A 20,706-nucleotide genomic window follows, 5' to 3' on the forward strand; every position below is an offset into this window, starting at 1 on the left:
TAGGTATAGTCCTGAGGAAACGACTTCCCGCACCAGGAATTAAAGTAAGTATAGCTAGCTTAATCAATCCAGTAATTTGACGTGAAATGATATCATTCAAACTGTCACGTTAATGTATGATGTAGTTTAGCATTTCACATAACATTTATTTACCATTCTAATATCATCCAGTACTGAAAATACCGTATAATGAATCCAATAGAAATCAAATAGCCTATTTAAATAAAATAGGTAAGTAATTCAGTATTCACATACGTAGTTTAATTCATTATTTATTTCTGTAGATAGACATCAAACAATTTACTAGTTTACCGGCCTAGGCAAAACTAGGCATATAAAAATGCCTGCCTTGGATCGATAAAAAGTAATAATTTAGCACCTTTGGGCTCATGGCAGGGTGATACACGGAGCGGTTAAGAATTTACGCCTATTGTCTCGAAAAGTCTCAAGAGTGTATGTATGGAAGAGGAACGTAATAGTGCACAATATTGCCATCCAATATGAACGGGACTATTTTGTAGCCATGAATCAGCCAGTTCTTGTTTTTCGCAGAACTTTCGCAAAGTTCTAAGAGTAATACCGAATGGTGAAATGAAAAATGAAATATTTTGCCTGATTTGAAGAACATTAAAATATTTCTTTGGTGACTTTATGGGTGACTAGTGTGGGTAAATGATTTCAGATAGAAGAAAGAAGAAACAATGCTGCTGCGCCGACCTCAAATTAAAAGATGATGAAAGCAGGACGATGATGATCATGATTTCTCTATCACCAAGGATTGCTATAAGATAACTCATCTTTGGGTTTAGCTCTGACCTTAGAATAAAAATACATGTGATCACGTCTGTTTTAAGCCAAAATATCTTATACATAACAGTTACTGTAACAAGCTCATCCAACAATAAGGACCCTATCTACAGCTCTCCACGTCGGTCAAAATCGCTAGTCGCTCCTCTCCCCCACAAAAATCAAACCCTTAAACAGAATTGCCAGTATTTTAAAAGGGTTGAACGACCTCACATGGCACGGCGGCTTGCGTTTCACTGCATTGCCGTGGGTCTACGTAACGCCATCACATTATGTGGAAATATTCAGAACATGGCAGAACTGGTGGCATTTTGGACTGTGCCAACAATTTGTGGAGACAGCTTCATGATGTATAGAGGAAGGAAGACACAATGGATGTATTGTGTGAAAGATGATATGGTTGGAATGAATGTTAATTGTGAGATGAAGTTAGATGGAGAAGAGGGCATGCTGTGCCGACCTCAAATAAAGTTTTGCAACGATTTCGAATAGGGCAGCAGGATGATAAGCTTGATAATGTCTTTCGCTTTTTTGGTGGTGGTTGTTGGTCAAGAGCCACGGCTAACCATGTACATTCGGAAATGACTCTCAAGTCAGACTAATTGAGGTCACGTAACGAGTCTGCATTCTCCTCCACCTTTATTATTTCCCTAATTAAAAAAAAAAACAGCAGATAGCCAATTACACCTTGATGTAAAAATATTTCTACGAGAAACTCAAAGATTCCTTAGAAGGACGTTATTAATGACGCAACTCGAAAACACAAACCGATAAAGCTACCATAAAAAATAGAAGTTAATTAAAATCAAAACATCTAAAAAGACGCAAGTTTCCTAAAAGTATTAAATCTAAATGAAATTCATGGGTTTCACAATGAGGCCGACTGGTAACTGATACATATTTGATTGGTCAGCCACTGAATATGTGGCCTTGACGATTGAAGAGAATTATTTAAAGGTTCGTTTAGATAATTCTCGTATTTTATATAAACGAAAATTGGAATGATTCAGGCATTTTAAAGCACATGTTAGTAGCTAAACGCTCACTAATAATGCAAAAGTGCTTTTCTTTGTCAGTCGGTTCCACTATCACGCCAAAACTACTTCATCATCATCATCTCAGCCATAGGAAGTCCGCTGCTAAACATTGTCCTCCCCCTTAGATTAAACTACTTAAACATTTTAAATGAACAGGAATCTAGAGTCTGGGAAACAACATGAGCTGAAATTATGTATTTGTGTATTACAATTTGATTTAAATCAGTTCAGTAGTTTTCTGTTGAAAGCAAGATAGACAGACAAACATAGCTACTTAGGTACGTATTTATAATACTAGCAAGGATTTTAACTTGAGACAACTCTACTAATGACATACAAAAATACCTTATTTCCTGCAAACGTGAATAAATCCGTACTTAGTGCTTACTAAACGTTTTTCAGTTGCATGTAATTCAGAAATGGGTCACAGGTATAATTACAGCTTTTCAGCAGTCACGGCAATGCAATTACTGGAAACCGACTTTTCAGGTTGTTGAACCTATTTCATACTTGAAGTTGCTGAAATTAGGAAATGTAGGCACCTTGATTGGTAGTTTGGAATAAGTTGGACCACGATTCTCCGTAGTCTCACTCGAAACTCGAAAAAAGCTACTTCCCATACCCGGTTAAAAGTAGCCTATACTTATTCTGTCTAATATTATAAAGCGAAAGTAATTCCGTATGCCCATCTGATGCACTTTCACGCTAAGGCTGGAAACAGGGCTATATCTGTGCAAGTCTATGAACGCGCAAACAGCTACGCTGACGGTACGCGCGTGATTCGGTCTGGACGTAGGGTCAGCACTGACCGTCGGCCGAGCACTGCTTCCAGCCTAAAACTACGCCATCTATCTGTCACGGTCGTTGGGTTGTATTTTTTTCGCATGTTGGCTGTCTAAACTACTGGACCAATTTAAATCAAAGAGCATATCATTTAGAGTCAGTGAAAGGACATAGTTTACCGGGACACGAGCGGAGCCAAGTGAAAAAACTAGTACTTAAAATGTTTCTTTCTATCCCTCGTCGTCCACTAGGCTAATAGCCAAGAATGACCACTAACACAAGAGGCTATCTCACAAAGTGCCTAATATGTGGAAGTGCCATCGACAGCCTGAGATAGAAAGCTCTCTAGTTATGATACTTGGCGAACCACTTCATCTTTGGAGGTTGCACTTTTCAAAGAGTTGATGAGACGAGATGACTTGTAGCTTCGACATATTGGTAGACTAGGTTTCGCTATTGGTTTCAATTGCATCTGGAGGAAAGTTCTTCGTGCATCCGGACAAAAGTATTATTAATCTATAAAAGAATTTTAAATTATTTTTCTAATGGTTCAAGAAGTTTCCGAGTTTAGCGCGTTCAAATAAAACTTTACAGCTTCATAACATTAGTATAGGCACAGATTACTTAATAGTTAGATACTACTCGACTAAATGTTTTGACTTAGACTTTGATTACTTAAAAAGAGTTTGTTAAAGCCATGATCTTCGGATCTTATTTAATCCAATAAATTCTGGCAGCTGTAGATTTATTGAGAAAGGCTGACCAATCCCAGCAGTACTTTCAGAAATATAAATATGAATAACTGAAAATATCATACAACGGTTCTATTTGCTTAACTTTAGATATTCCTTCAAGAAAAAGCAATGCCTACAAAAAAAGCAAAGCAATTTGCTACAGCTGCATTTCGGAGCGTTCTGAGCGAAATTAAGCTCGCTTTACGAGCGATATAAAATATCTCATAGTGGCTTTACGAATGGTTACAGAATATGGCTTATTTAGATGTGTCATAGTCATAATATTAATATGGTGGGTCTGTTTTATTGTCATACTGATCTCAATAAACCAAAATATGTTTTTAATTAGGAGCATAAGATACAAGCTTAATTGTGTATAGTCCTTTGGCTAAACAATGTAGACTAACTGTAAAATTAAAATGTATCTAAATTCATCAATATCCTACTAAATGTATCAAAATCTTTATATGCGCAGCAAGTCTTCTTGTGTGATTCTCCTCTTTGGCCCGTGATCACACAAGTAGGTACCTTTCCACTAGTAGTCTTTCAAATAATCCATTTATTGTTTCTTTGGTCACTCTTTTCACTCAGCCGTTCTTCTATAACATCTGACCATCCACATTTGAGTCACAAAACTTATTTTTGTTGGAGCATCGGCAGATTTTATTCAAATAAGGTGAGCCTGTTTTTTTCATAGCTCATACTCAGACAAACGTATTTTGCATTTATGAAAAAAATAGGATTTTTACTCTCAAATATTCTACAGAAGACAAAGATTCTACGAGCTTCAATAGCCATAAACTCCATAATACTTGACCGGTATTTTCATTGAATCATAACTTGGCTCAAATCCATAAGAATATCAGGATAAAGAAGTGCTTTCAAGTATTTTTATAGGTCAACATATTTTGTAGGATTCATATTTATTTGTAGCACTAACAACATTACCGTCTTTGCTAAATTGTCGGCAAAAACAGAACATACAATGGTAAATTACACTGATCTTATTACAGCAAAATAATCTCATTATAGAACCTATTTTTTGCATAGACATCATTAAAATAAGAAACCTTATTATTTTCTTTTGTACAGTATATTTTCTTATTCTTTATTTTTTATCAACCTACCCCAAACAGGAGTCATTAACCCATAAAACGGGAAAGCGTCATTCATTGCACCCCAAGTACTATTATGAAGACAAAGTAACCAAACGAAGCCAGCACTGTTCCCAAAACACCCGGTATTTACTATAAAGGCTATATTTGAACAACATGAAAGCACGTTCTCTCCTTAAAATTGTATAGGAGTAGTAGAAGTTGGTGCAAGGGAAAGTAATCTTAATAACATTGAGCATTGGGACCTCAGAATTGTAAAACAAGACTGTCTGTCGCCGTACAACGTTGGAACACATGATACCGCTGTATCGACCGGACAAACCGACGCGCGCACTCAAATAACTACATCTAAGCACCAAAAACATTTTAAATTAAAACTAAAAAACAATAAATAAATATTTAAAGAAATAAAAATATAAAATGAATTTCGATTTTTTTATTCGACACTTTTATTCATTTTAATTTCTTATTTTAAAATGATGTTCATTTTTTTATTTTATTGAAAATGATTGTGATTTTTTTTCTTATTTTTAGTTTTGTAGAGTGAATGTTTAATTGAAGGTTTTTTTATGGGATTTTTATGCGTTACGTAGTTTTGAGGTGGCTACGGGGCTGTCGGGGAAGGCCTGCGCCCAGTAGTACTCGAGTCGCGGGAACGCGTCGACGTCTGACTAAAAACAGACGTCAAAGAAAAAATAATTTTCAAAAATATACGTTTTTTAAACTCAGAACATAATGATATAGTGATAAAAGACTAAAGTGTTTTTCAAAATATTGTTTTCTTCGTCGTGTTTTGTTTTAAATGGTAACAGTGAGACCTTAGCTTTAATGAGGCTGGTTAAATGAATATAGAGACCTTTATTTATAGTACACACGATACATTTAATTACCGTTTACATTTCATTAAGTGTTTTAGTCGATATTTCGATAAATAACTCCATATTTCACGAGAAAAACGCTGAGAAAGTATCGTCAAGTCATTGCTGCATTATGTCAATATGCGTAAGGTATTTTGTTCGCGTATTTTCGTATTTCAATTCTACATTTGCGAAACTAAAATATGTTTCATTTAAAATGAGGATTTTTGAGCAAAATTATGTAACTTGAAATGTTTATTTGATTTGCGTTATAATTGAATGATCATAACAGGAATATTTCAATACCTTTTGATTGCATGTTTGGTATACATTTTCGTGTTTCTATTCAGTGGTAATATACCCTTGTTTTAGTAGAAAGTGACGTCAAACCCCTATAGTTTGAGGTTAGGTTATGTAATAGTGCTTTTAACGGTACAAAAGTCTAAGCTTTTTAGGGTTCATTTTATTCTAGTCGCTCGTAGTAATATTATTAAGTGTCCAGTGAAAATTGGTATCTACGCATGTGTATCGTGAATCTGAGAGTGTGTAGCTGTAAATACCAGACTTTGATTAGGTTTTCACGCACATTATTAACATAAGTCTTTATGCTTCTTAAATTAATAAGATCTACGATAGAAAACTATTTCCATTTTAACAGTTTTTCACATAAAATACTTATTGACTTACTGTCAGGCAATCTACGTTTGAACGCTTGTGTTGTTTTTTCAGACTTTTAGAGTGAAATGACACGAGGTCATCATGATCTGCCTAGTCATTTTCCTGACTATGTTGAGGTACCAGTGTTTTGCATGGAGCGACTGTCTATCTGAACTCTTCAACCCCGGGCAAGCCTGTACCTATTGGTAAGACTGGTTATCAAACTTTCTGCTTCTTTACTAGCCAAACGTGTTCAAATGACATCTGGGGCCTATCAATTTAACGTGCATTGCGAAAACAGAGGAACTCGCTAAGCTGAGATGGTCACCCATCCACAGACAGACCTCGCTAAGCATTGCTTAACGTTATGAAAGATGGCACCATGTGGTTATTACTTAGGGACAAAATCATGCCACAAAATATTGGATGTATCTAACATTATGTAATTCATATATTGTGATAAACCTAAGTTTAGAGAGCATTCTTCCATAGGTATCTACTATACACTACTACTTTCTACTATATAGTAGTATGGGGCAGTCGGACTCCAGAAAGTCTGACATTCAGTCTTAACAAGGAAACTTACTCTTACTGAGAAGATGTCAGATAAAAGATATTGAGTAATTCCATGTAAATTCTGGTAATTAGCATTTTGCCCAGAAGCTGATTTCAACATAGTTTTAAAAGGCTAGGCATATTCAAGGCCCACCATTTTAAAATGGTTCATGAATACCACTATATAAAACAGTTTTGTGGGTCTTAGCTTAACCTGGACCTACTTTCTTTGTAATAAATAATAATAAATAAATAAAATACGCAGTAACTCGTCATGATAAGTTGATCACCCATCCGTGGAACGGCCGCGCCAAGCGTTGCTTAACATTATGATCGATCGTACCAGCAGCTGTTACTTAAGCCTCTCCTGTATGGTATGTCTCAATTATTGGTAGACTTCGAGTCTTATTATGGGGAGACAGCCCACCAGTAACGTATGGTGATTGGCGGGAAATCGATATTGATTAGCTAGTGTGGGTACAGTTGGCAGAAAAAGATGGTGTAGTATTTTTACTTAAATAAAATTAAAAATATATATTTTGAAAACAAACTAAGCAAGTTTGTGTTCAAAATATTTTGAAAAAAGCTGGCTGCCCGCGATGTTATACGCATAGGTGTAAGAATAGGTGTAAGCCAAAGTTAGATAATATAGGTAGGTACTTAGATTCTTCCACGTTACGCCATATTATTAAGACTTTAACAACTGCTAAGCTTTTGATTACCTACGTATTTTTTTGGGATCGTTTTCAGACATTGAATTATTTTCTATATTACAAAACGTGTAATAGATAAATCCATTAACTAGGTTTTATAAGATACAATGAAACCCTTAGAGGAATACGAAATCTTTCAGTACCTGATTGATCTTATTTATCTCTACTTTTTGACTTGAGCCCATAATCACTACTAGAAAAGATTTTTAAAGTCACAACTACACAAGTATTAAAAAGTAAAATATTGTTTTTTCAACCATTTTTGATGTGGACTGTACTCCATGGGACATGGCAGGTAATGGGTTGACAAGCTAATATTATGTTCCTATTTACCTTTGTCAGTTTATAGTAGAAAATGCATTGTTTGCTTTGATTTTTTATTTCAATAGTGCTTGGAAGGTTACTTAAAACTACAAGGTTTTAGCCGCTCCCTGAGGGATTTTTTTTCTCGCACCTGGATAAAAAAGTAGCTCATACAATAATCTCGCGCTTTTTCGCCCAAATAACTTAACCGATTCATAGGTATACAACTTAAAAATATACCGTCTTACCACAAAAACTTTTAAACGTCAGTTTAAGACTTGTCTAAAAAAATGACAAATTATGACGTTGACATATGGTTCATTTTGGAGCCACATTTTTTTTAGACAACTGTAAAACAGGCGTTTAAGTTTTTGTAGTAAGGCCAATATAGTCTAGAGTCTGAAAAAGGGTATATGGTACTTTTATTCAGTTTCTCATTAAGTAGTTTCTCAGGGACGATAGTGAAACGCTAATAATTAAAAATTGATAGTTTATTAATCAATCAATGGAAATTACTTTACAATTTCAATTCTTATCTATTTACCGTGTCACTACAAGAAGTTCTCCCGGAACTCTAACGAAACCGGGGCTAACAGCTAATAATTGATAATGCTTATCAACCATGCCGTATATATAACAATGACATGAATCAATCAATGCCCAACGTACTTCTTATCAACATTCTAGCAAAGGCATTATAACAATAAAACCAACATCTACCGTCGCAGATAGAAAATAAACAAAAGACTACCACGACACGGTTCCGTCTACAGAGGAAGGAAATATAGCGGAGATGCCATAAGGAAGGTAGGTCAGGCGCCTTCTTGTAGGTCAAGCAACGTGCGATAAGCGTGATCAGTTACTAGAACTAACGAGACTTTCGGGTTCCTTATCAAATGATCATCAATCTGTCAAATATTAGTCTTGATTAATAAATTGATGATTTTATTTTAAAAGTAATGGGTGGGTTCTATAGAATGTGTGTAAAGGCGGAGTTAGTAACAAATTCAAATTCATACAGTGGACATGACTAAAACGATCAGTTACGAGTGAACTAAGGGGCTTTTGGCTTCTTTGAGACATCTGTCAACGATTTTTGGTATTACAAAAGATGGTCGGGTAAGGGCGAAGACAGTAACGTTCCTCGTCACCGCTCACCCGCGTTTCGGCGCGCTGTTTTCTTAAGAGATTTTCCGTTATGGCACCTCCGTTAGTCATTTAGTTCTCCATGGTTCCATCCGACTCAATGACATGTGATGTCTTCTCCATACAAACAGTGTCCTCATTTCATCTCTACGCTATTCTTGAGCTTTCAGAACTGAGGAACTCTGTGCTATCGGCAAAAATGGGTCTTGGTATTCTTTGGTGAATAGTAATTAAATTGTTCATTACAAAATAGTACTTTAATTTAAATATTTACACTATTACCTACATTAAGTCAGCGGAGATCATGCCCAAAAGGCTGGCTGCATTGCCACGCTGAATGGCAATGCATATTCTTTGACCGAAGTATAGGCCAGCCTTTTGGTCACGGGTGGAGTGATTATATATTGTTTAATTTGTATACACATAACTTAGAGCCCTGTAAACAGTAGTTTTTGGTCAGCTGCCGTGTCTAACCTCTGTACAAAATATACACCATCCTCATTATCCTGTTAACCCTTATTCTAATTTTAATTTGGGGTTGGCGCAGCATGTCTTTTTTCAATATTTCTCTATTTGACATCGCCGTCGTCTTAAAAGATACATTAATTATAAGCCATATCTTTTTTTACATAATCCATTTATCATATCTCATATCATAGTCGTCACCTCAATTTTTTTCTTCATCTAAACACATTTATACTCAACACCTGATAATATGATCCTCATTCCTCTGGTTTCGACATAACTTCGCACCACATAGGCATTTCGTAATCATTGATAATACGTATCATACGATATACGTATAAATGGTCAACATAATTTTCACTCGTGTAGCGTATAAATTAATAATAGATCTAGTGTCACTAACATGCGTATGTATTTATAAATAAAATCGATAGTTATCGGACCGCCCGCTGAAAACTATCTCTCTAATGTTTACACGCATATTGACCCATAAAGTAATACAGCATACGCAAGGGTCGATCGATCATAAAGTTAGGAAATATTTAGGGTCAGTGGATGGGTGACCATCTTATTACGACGACTTCCTCCGTTCTTCGGAAGGTACGTTAAGTTAGTTGGAGAGCTGTCATTAGAATATTTTTGGCTGTCATTTCAAGCCAGAAAGTATAACAACCAATCTGACCAAGAGTATTCGCTTGTTTGAATAACTGCGTTGAGGAGAATAGCCGCAGCAAAGCCTATAGAAGCCGATCCAATATAGTGGAGAAAATGTAAACTTGTTATTGATGCAGTTTTTGTTGTACATTCATTATCTACAATACTGAAATAAATCATTGCAATTTGCTATCAACATCGCTTCCGAGCAAACTTCCTGCTATTGCACGCTATGATAACATTTTAAGATTCAGTTTAATAATTACATTATTTGGAACAGACAGATGCATCGAAGGACTTTATTTATCATGGTATATGAGATTCAGTATATAGAGATATGCAAACATACCCAAAATGGTCTAATTTTACACTTTGAGAAGTAAAGCTAAGCAGTATTAAAAGAGCAAAAACCCAAGGAATATGTAAATAAGCTCACTCGTGACCTTGAAGTAAAGCCTCAGGATCTTAACCTGCCTCGACTTATGGTTTTGATTATCCATGTTCCGAAGGTCACAATGTCCTTTCATTGTAATTAATCTTTCAAATAGGTAGATACAACGTTTTATAAATATACTGATATCGGGATACACATATTTTAATTTTTATTTGATTTTGATTTCTAAAGAAAGAATCCTTAATTAAGGTAATGTACTGCAAGCCCTTCAGGTTTCCTACTCAAACTTTATACGCAAACTCAAGGCTGCTCTCGATTAGGAAACTATATATTTTACACATGGTACTCAGATATCACAAAATACTACCTTTTGACCGTGCCAAACTTAATAAAAGACGATGTGATATAGTAGCCCCTACATACTCTGCCCGCTCAACATTTGCTAAGCGACAAAATATAGCTCAGGCCCCTCGCGTTTATAACAAATTGAATCGCATACTTAATATATACCCTATGCAGTTGCGCGAGTGTAAGAGGACCCTGTCTAATTGGCTCCTCACACTAAAGTACGATGACGTTGAAGATTTCTTGGTTACACAAGGATAAACTAAATTCACCCACGCCGATACTAAATTAATTACAAACCTATGTTGATATTTACGAAACCCATTCATACCCTTAAGCATACATACAAACATACACACACGCACACCCACACCCAGACAACACACACACACACACACACACACACAAACACACACACACACACACACACACACACACACACACACACACACACACACAGACAACCTAACACACACTCAAAAATGTAATTTGTACTTTTCTGTGTATTGTCTTTCTTTTATTATATAAAATGTGTAGTTATAATTAGCACAACGATACATTTGTATAACGAGAAAGAGCGAGGTTTATCCCAACACAAGTATCTTCGGATTACTTTTTGGGAAGCCCCGGCAACTAAATTGTAAAACTTTTTGTCAATAAACACATTTTATTTTTATTTTTTTATTTTAAAGAAATCTCTTTCAGCAAACCCGTGGTAGGAGTTTTATATTTTTATTATTTGTACTGTCAGAAAAATTACATTTATTAAACACACTTTATATAATATTTATTATACACACTACTTTAAAACAACATTTTTCAAATAATCTACATTGTTTTTGCATTCCATATTCATCACAAATTGCATCACTGTACGTTCCTATTAAATATTTTAAGTCCTCGTCTCATATTTGATATTTCTGCCAACATTGCATAATTTCGGGATAAAGTGAACTCAATCCTTGTTGAAGTTAATTGTGTATTGCAATTTAAACTTTATCTCGTACAGAATTGCTTGCATAATAAATTGGCTGGCAATAAATTATTGTGTGTATGTTTACTTGAGATTGTGAATAAAAATGCATCCGCTTTGTATGTCAATTTATGAAATAAGATTTGCTATCGGCATCTTTTTACTGTTGGGTAAATAGAGTTGAGAATTAATGATTTACACACATAGTAAAAAAATAGTTACTTATGAAAATCAATTCTCATAGTGGCGTTTGATAACAAAACTTACTAATTACTTCATATTAATTACCATTATCTGAAATGAAAACAGCGATACTAGTTATCGGTGTTCTCATAGTTACAATTTGGGTATCATAATAACCAAACACTCATTATTTTCCAATCAGTGGTGTCACAAACTCGTTGATAAAAATGTAAAGGTTACTGTTGTCGTGCATCCACGACGCATTTACTACGAAATGCCTTCTGGACAACACTATTCAACAGTGGTAAGATTTCTTTGACTTAGTAGTTCCCCAGAGATATGGGTGAAACCGCGGATATCAGCTGGTAATAATTTAGTTATCATGCTGAGTAACACATGGTAACTTTGCTCTATAATTTTGTGTTTATTTGTGGTGTAGATAAACGATTTGACGTTAAAACGTAGATAGGTTCAGTTTTCCGGTTTTCCGGTCGCGCCTAAGTGCCATCAATCAGTCGATCAAATTCCGTTTTTTGACGTAAATCTCTTCATGTTCAAAATACCTACTATATACTCAAGATTTTTGTTAAAATTGGTGTTAAAAACATGGTACTAATTAGCTCACAAAAGTTCTTAATAGGCAAAATTCAAAAGAAGAATTGTTTTCAATAAAAATATTTATTCGAAAAATAAAGTGTAATTGTCCAAATAAAATTATTTATAGTAAATTTATTTATTTATTGGAAACTCAACAGCTTATTACTAATGAGACATTTTTTGTGAAATTTCACCCCTCTGTTTATGACCAGCGCAATGCAGTTGCAGAAGGCGAGGACTTTATAACCAAACGGTAACTGGGATCTTACGTATACGCTGATCATTGACGGTGTGATGATGACAATAATCTTTTAAGCCAATAACAGAGTTTCACGGCATTTAGAACAGAGTTTTACGGCATTTAAGCATTTAAGTAAAAATTAATAATTATTTATTCACAATTAATTTTTATTCAACAAAAATAGAACACGAAATAGGTTAACCGTGAAATAAATTTCAGATTCTTGACACGAACAGGCATGATATACAAAATTCATGATATAATGGGCCTCATGATAAGTTCATGGTATCTTCATGAATAATAAAGCTGAAGCCTGAATTTAAAAATATTTTAGTGATAAAGGCCAGTTAAAATTCATGGTGCCTATTGTGGTGTATAATAATAGACGTATCATTATAGGTAATTATGTTAGTATTCAATAATTAATGATGAAACAAGCTGCCCAAAACAGAGCTTGAGTTTGTCGTTTTCCCCCTTTTTTAACTGACTTTCTTGTCAAAGTAAGTTGAAAATCTACCAGACTCTCTACCTAGAACTTAAGTATACCATTGAGCACTACACTATCTTTTATCAAATTAATCATTTTTAATTTCCTAAAGTCTTTTTAATAGTCTCTTCATGAACGTAATAAAGTGCTCTTTACATGATAACATATTTTCACCGTAATTGCAATTAGTTAATAATATTTATAGACATTTACCTAACGTGCTGTATTTGAAGCGCTATTTTTTTAGCCTCATCGAACCTGTAGTTACAATCAGAACTATATGAAATAATCCTAACCTGAACTGGGAGGTGCCATAAAAAAAAAAATAGGTATTGCATAGGTATGTAGGTTTAAATATTTTGTGTTAAGGTCATCTGAAATATAGTGTATCAATTTTACTGTTAGATGTTTTGCAAAGAATCCACAAAATTCGTAGGTGAACCAAAGGTCCAAAATTTCGTAGGCTCTCTGCTAAATAAAGCTGTTATTAGTGTCAATGCTAATTCTAGCCCAAATCGATATCTGGATACTGTATTGCTGGCCAGACAGTCTGGCGTCCCGGTTTAATTGTGTGTGGTGCTAGTTGTCGCGCCTGGGCCTTCAAAAGGCTGTATTTTAGTATGCATTATAAAGATAACTGAGATTTTTATGTTCGACGGAGCTTTGGAAATATTATAATTTTTCAATTGAAAAAGGTACCTACAAACTTTCGGATTTAAACGTATCACACTTTTCAACTCAGAAACGGATCCTAACCTACTATAGTTCGAATTGTAATGCTTGATTCGATCTCATACAGTTGACAATATCACTTAGAGTGTGCTACCATCACAAAGCGTTTATTTTTTCCAATAACTCTTCAATTTCTTCACTGTCACTCAGACCATACCAAGACTGTCGTGTGTCAGACCAGACCGCGCCGTAGTTATGCCTTTCGCTGTTAGGAATGTTCCGCCAAATATGTCAAATGCCAATCATGTTATTTAGTCTGCGTACATTCTAGGAATGGCTCACTGGATGTTTTCGTTGTTTTACATAACTTGACTTATATAACTTTTTGGGATACAAAAAGAGATTTTGTTAGATCGTTGATAACATCGTTTATTTTCGCTGCAGTGTTTATTTAGAATAATTTTATCTTCAATTCTTATTGAAGAAGTTTGAACTATAAATAAATAAGTTGACAATAATTTTAGGATGTTTAAGTAACCAAGCCTCATTAAAGCTTTATCAGTCAACCAGCAGATATGTAAAAAGATATTGAAAAATACAAAAACGTATAAAGACTGAAATGGGATATAAAATGATATGACACAAGCGAGCTGAGACAGCGCTATGGTCGCCCGTAGCGCTCCCACACCATGACAGACGAAGAAATTGTACCCCCAACCTTCGCTGAGAAACTTCTATTTTACACAACAGCAACCTTTGTTCTACTGGGAACATTCAGCCTGTTTGCGTTCCTCTTCCTCGTGCCATTCGTCATAGAACCAGCCTTTACTACAATATTCATGCAATTCGATCCAGTCGCAGCACTATGCGTCACGACAGGAGTGCAGCATCTCGTTGGCGCCAGCAACTGCTCCTGGGCGTCCTGCCGGGAAGGCTGCACCAAAGACCTGTTTGAGTGCACTCAAATTCGCGTCAACTACAAATTGGGAATATACCCCAATGTTACTCCAACTGACATGGAGACATTAATCAGGGCCGAGAGGGCATTAAGGAAGGACTATGAATACGAGAATTATGAAGTAACAGCTGATAAATCGTATCCAGAAATGTTAGACGACGAGCTACCCGATGCTTTACCAACAGGATTACAAGGCAACGATTCAGAATGGTACTTCACAGGAGCCAGATTGTTCCCGAATGTTAAAGGCTGTGGATATCCGCCTATCTTGAACTGCACGGTCTTTTACGCGAAGCACAAACCAATTGGCAACAACTACACATGCTACTACAGCCGTGTTGACCCAGGGTTGGTCATCACTGAACTCGACATGTGGCAGAATACATTGAACCTGGTGTATGCGATGGCCATACCGATACCGTCATTCATAATTTCGGTGATATATTTGACATTTGCGTACTTTAAGATATATAATACTGAGGAAGAGTCTGAGCAAGCGCCATTGAAGAGTGATGCTGAAGCAATGGCGACGGGTGATGATGAGAAGCCGACGACCCCAGGGTCTGATACGTTCAGGGAGGATCTGGCGTGTTTCGGACATCAGCTGAAGATGCAACTGGCTAACGAGAAGTCTAAGGAAGGCTTTGAATCCAATAGTCCGCCAATTTCCAATTCTGCTTCTTTGTCTGGGTAAGTGCATCTAATATCACTTGTCTTAACACAGGTTTAATAAATGTTGTTTTATGTTTTTTCTTCAGATATTTTTTTTTACGACAAGAAAACAGTTTTCGCTAAAATGAATTGTCAAAACAAAAGAGGCTCCAAACCAAGGCTCAGTCAGTCATTAATTATTAAAAAAGAATCTTCATCATACAAAATAATCCTAAAAAAAGATTTCACACTGATATCCCAAGAATATATATTCTTCAGTTTCTTAAATACAATTCTCTGCACCCGACAGGACCAAGTCATCGTTCGTGAACGCCTAACGTGACTTACATCAATATAATACAGAGGTACGTCTCTGTTGGCTTGAGCTTTATTGATTTACGCTTAAGGCACAAAATCCTATGGCACAAATTATATTGCACATAAATATTATGAAACAGTTTATAAAAAATAGAATAAAAAAAATATCATCGACGCTTTATGCTTTGAACAAATTAAATTATTATTCAATATATTATTCGAATAAAATTATTGTACTTTTATTATTCGAATAAAAAAATATTAAAGTACACTCGAATAAAGTATACAACTATTTTACAAATAAAGCATCTAAGTATTGCATATTTTTAGTTTACTCCGTATTTTGTTCTGCTCCGGTACGTATTAAAATATATTTCCCTGTTACATACATTATAAATCAATATGAAACTTTTATGAAATAAGTGAAAAGTTCTCCTGAGCCTTACTCATGACGTTCCCTCGTGAGGAAAATATGAAACTTTTGAAGGAAACTCGCAAAAGCTACGCATCAGCCATAATGGTTTCTGTTGACATGATTTTTTATCAAAAGACTTACAGTTTGTCCTTTGTTTCATGTTCAGGCTTTTTGACTTGCACAAATTACTTGTTCCCCGACTTTTATTTTTTTTTTCTCACATATCCCTATGATTTATTTACACAATGACTTTAAAAATATCTTGAGCTTGATGCTTTCTAAGCCCATAAGTAAAGTCCATTACATTAGCCCCCAAACAAGTATGATAGTTTTATTTTTGCTTGCCAGCCAATTTTCCAATAATTAAGAGATCCAAAATATTCGACACCCATTTCGTTATTTGCAGCTTATTGGTAATTTCAGAAGTCAATTGAAATGTGTTTTATTCTCTTTTCAGATGACAGGATTCCTGAAGAGGTGGCTTCGGATACAGAGTGCATCACGAGATGAGCTGAACACTATAAACGAACTATTTATGATCTATATTGTGCTCGACATAATGTGATTTTAACACGCTTGAGTATTGCTGTTCCCCTCATTCTATTCTGTAAGAGTGCAAGAGTGAGAAGGTAGGATAGACACAGTATGAAAGCACGACTTTCAAAAGGTCGAAAACGGGCGAAAGATTTTTTTTATAACGCGTTGTGAAATAAAAAAGTAATACTGAATATTTTGGCGGTGATATCTTCTGCTTTTTATTGATAATTATAATTATTGATGAAATTATTACCAACTTAACTTTTCGAATAAATAATACCTTCATGATGACAATAATTGTTTCTATCCAAAAACGTTATTTTTTGAGCATTAAACTTGAATTAAATTACATTGTTTCTTAATTAATATTATTCATTTTTAATCATTTTTGAGACTAACTTCCTCGGAGAATTATTGCTCAATACAGAAGGGTTTGTAAAAGGCAGAAGACATTATCGCAAAAACATTTATATATTAGTAATAAAAGAATTTTATCTCCTAATAGTAATTATAAATAAGGTTTTAATGCTCGTACGCTAATGTGTCAAAATGCACGCGTGCTGTTAAAATATATTGAAAATATAAATTATAAAAGGTATTGTATATTATAAAAGGTATATATAAGAAAGCAAGCTGTTCAAGAATAGTGAAATAATTTTATGAAATTGTTGATTTTGAGATACATTAGTCACGACAAAAACAAGTCGAGGAATAGAAATTATTTAGAAAGAAAAAAAGTATATTGAAAGAAAAACAATATGTTTAAATACATCGACTAATAATTATAAAATAGAGTTATCCCATCAGTACAATTCATTGATATCATTTTAGTTGATAAGCTAAATTAGTTTATTTGGAAGTAATGATGCACTTTCTATTTTGAATAGCAGTTTAGTTAGCTGAATTACCCGATGCTTGACAGAAGGATTAATTTTTCAATATATTAAAATCTCGATTAAAATTAGGTGAAACGTATGTGTAAATCGATGATACATAAATTGAGATTATCGAATTCCTTGCCACGCGCTACGCGGTATCGATTCTCCGTCCCGTGCCTCGACTATTCAAAAATTCATTAACACTGTCCATGCCGATCCGAACCGACATTGTACCATTAAACTACCACAAATAGAATACATTAAACAATTATAACGAAATTAGTTCCACTATTTCACCACACTGTTAAATTTTTACCGAAATTTTCAGCCCGACAGTAATTACACGGAAAATTTCGAAGTAACTTTTCAAATGGCCCATGGTTGTAGGAGAAGCATAAGATTTTTTCGAAAACATATACCTACCATGAACAAAAAAGGCTTGTGAATATTGCGTAAATTCTAGATTAATAACGCCAGTCGAGTTCCATTTTCTTCAATTCTGATACTTTATTACTTCTGTAAATATTTTTTTCCTGCTGAGAGCCACTTTTGAAATTTTTACCCATTATTTTTGATATTTTTGTGTCCCAGGCCTATTGCCAGGATCCAGTTTGTGAAGAGGAAATTGATCAGGTTACATCACAAACGCAAGATAATTTCCTCAAACAAAATAATTGTTTTTTATAATTTATTTTTGTTTTATATAAAATATTTGGATAAATTCACGTAGACTGGATGAGTATTGAGTATAATAGATATCGCTAAAATCTACGCACATTGTCTAGTATATTAAATTCGATGAATATATCATAAGTGTTTGTTTGAAATCCGATAGTAAGATACGCCTTTATAGTTTTACTATATGTTGTGTGGTGGTTTTTCCCGAATAAAATATAAATAAAATTGTAAAAACAAAAAAAACATTATTTTATTGTCGAGGGAATAAATTGAACCCATTGTATTATTTTAATAACAGAAAAGGTAATATAATAATTAATAAATAGCAGCTATGAATATAAAAATCCTAAATTATTTTCACGAATTAATAAATCTTTTGTCAATTTAAATTGCAATTGTTTTTACAGATAAAGGACTTCGGTGATCTGTTAAAACCAATGTACTTTTGTATTTGTGTATTTTTAAAGAACCTTTTTTATGATATTGATGTTACATACAAAATAAAAATACATTTACCTACATGGAAAATAATTATCTCAATAAAATAAAATAATTGTAATATAACTATAGTTAGCGCAAAAGCAATTGGTAAAATATATCACAAAATGTAAACGGAGGTCAAATTATTTTTTAGCTCTAATTTTTTGCGTTTCCCTTGTGAACGTCAGAATTTCGGTTGTGTATAGTTTTTTAGTAATTTTAGTATTAACAATATGTACGTATTTTTAATAATTCCAATGATATTGTTGTATTGCAATTGTATGTAAAATGCTTTAATGTGATCGTAATATAATTAAGGCACCTTCGTATAGGTTTTCACGTCGATGCCATTCTTCCAATAACTGTAAACTTGAGGTTATATTTCTGTATTAATTTTGTAAAAGATTAACATTGCATATTTGAACGTTGAACGACATAAATATATCTGTCATGTTTATTATTGAGTTCAAAATCATAATTGTTATTGAAAATAATTATTCGGAGAACTATGTAATTATTGTACGAATAAGAAATATGACCTCGCCTCATTATATTTCTCATAAATATCACGTCTACGACACTTTTGTAACACTCTTACACTATCATAATTACTTTCGAATATTTTTCCGTATACCAACGCCTGTCTTTAAATTCGAGCAACAATAATTTTATCACAAAAATGTTGATGAAATGAAAATGCTCGATTTTTTGTGTATTTTGTTAAATTGTTTAATGGAGCGATCGCTATTTCAATGCTTTTTGGCTTGAAACAAAATACTTATATGTATATAAATATATAAGAATGATATATTAATAATAAACATTATCATCAATCTATCGACACAATTGTAGTCGATATCAGAATAGATGAAGTCCACCTAGAGGTATTTTGTAAAAAAAAAACAATGAGATTGGTTTCAAAAATTTAGATATTTGTAAAGGGATTAGGTCTTAAGAGCATAACTAATTGTAGTTACGCGTGTAAGCTGGCTACACACACCGAGTTTATCAGAACCTATTATTTAAAAAGTAAACACAGAAATAAAATCTTACAATAAAGTAGCCGTTATTTTGAAAAGAAGTTTATGTAACGTTTTCTTTTTATTCAGGGTTACTTAATTTTGATGTTATACTTGTTAAAATGATATTATAGTTACTTGCTTGAAAAAAATACTAGGTGTCACAGTTGTCAATATGAAGGTGATATATCAAGATTTACAGTAAAATATTCAACCCACTGAAATCATTATTCAGAGGCAGTATTATTGCAAAGGTTAATTGTTTCTGGCTAGCCTCCAGAAAACCTTGGATTTTGTCCAATTCTAAAGTTTTTAGCATTTAATATGTTACACAATAAATTTTGAAATGGAAGCGAACAAGAAATTCGATTTAGTTTCGAATAATAAAAAACGTTAAACTTTTATACGAATATTTATAAGTTATACTTTTTTGTGTGAAAAGCATGTTTACATAACTAATCTGAAACTGCATAAATTAAATAAGTGCTATGCGCTAGCCGGTACTGCAATATCGAACTACTTAAAAACTTAGGGGTTTCTTCGAAAAACATAATTTATTGATGCAGTGAACGAGAATGTGACTTTTGTGTTATTGGAATAATAAAATCATGTTATGAAGATATTATTATTTATTCGAATAATAATACTTTTATTCGATACATTATTTTTGGTATTGTGTGTACCCAGTTTAACATTTTGAAGTGTGGCGCAAAATTTTCTTGCTAAATAAAATAAAAAACTAACAAATGCGAAATGTTTGAATTATTAATATTCATCGTAATGTGCGTTTTCATTCATTTGGAACTGTTGCCTTATAACCGTTTTGTACATAAAGAAATAAATAAAAAATCGTTAGTAGGAAATAAAGTACACTCATTGGCTTCAAACTGCGTGTTTTATTTGTTTTAACTTACTTTACCTTTTCAAGTTGATCGTAAAAAAAAAAGATCGTTGATTAAGTGAACGTAAGTAAAGTTAAAAGTTGGTTTCCTGTGCAATAACTAATTGTCAGGAACACACTTTGTGTATTTTGTTATGTATGTATGTACTTATT

At 33.8% G+C, this 20,706-nt stretch overlaps 1 protein-coding gene across 6 annotated transcripts; it reads left to right on the plus strand.

Annotated features, from left to right (window-relative positions):
• Nucleotides 1-5,016: 5,016 nt before the first annotated feature.
• Nucleotides 5,017-20,539, plus strand: LOC124640966 (protein tipE). 6 transcript variants are annotated; one of them, XM_047178951.1, is made up of 4 exons: nt 5,017-5,281; nt 14,243-15,366; nt 15,638-15,692; nt 16,518-20,539. In XM_047178951.1, exons 2-3 carry the CDS (start codon nt 14,408-14,410, stop codon nt 15,663-15,665), a joined length of 987 nt encoding a protein of 328 aa, XP_047034907.1. In that variant the 5' UTR covers nt 5,017-5,281; nt 14,243-14,407; the 3' UTR covers nt 15,666-15,692; nt 16,518-20,539. The 6 variants fall into 6 exon arrangements, with proteins under 6 accessions (XP_047034907.1, XP_047034908.1, XP_047034906.1 ...); XM_047178952.1 differs by having other exon boundaries at nt 14,272-15,366; XM_047178950.1 differs by having other exon boundaries at nt 14,281-15,366.
• The last annotated feature ends 167 nt before the right edge of the window (nt 20,540-20,706 follow it).

This window comes from Helicoverpa zea, chromosome 21, assembly GCF_022581195.2.
Source record: "Helicoverpa zea isolate HzStark_Cry1AcR chromosome 21, ilHelZeax1.1, whole genome shotgun sequence".
Lineage (NCBI taxonomy): Eukaryota > Metazoa > Arthropoda > Insecta > Lepidoptera > Noctuidae > Helicoverpa > Helicoverpa zea.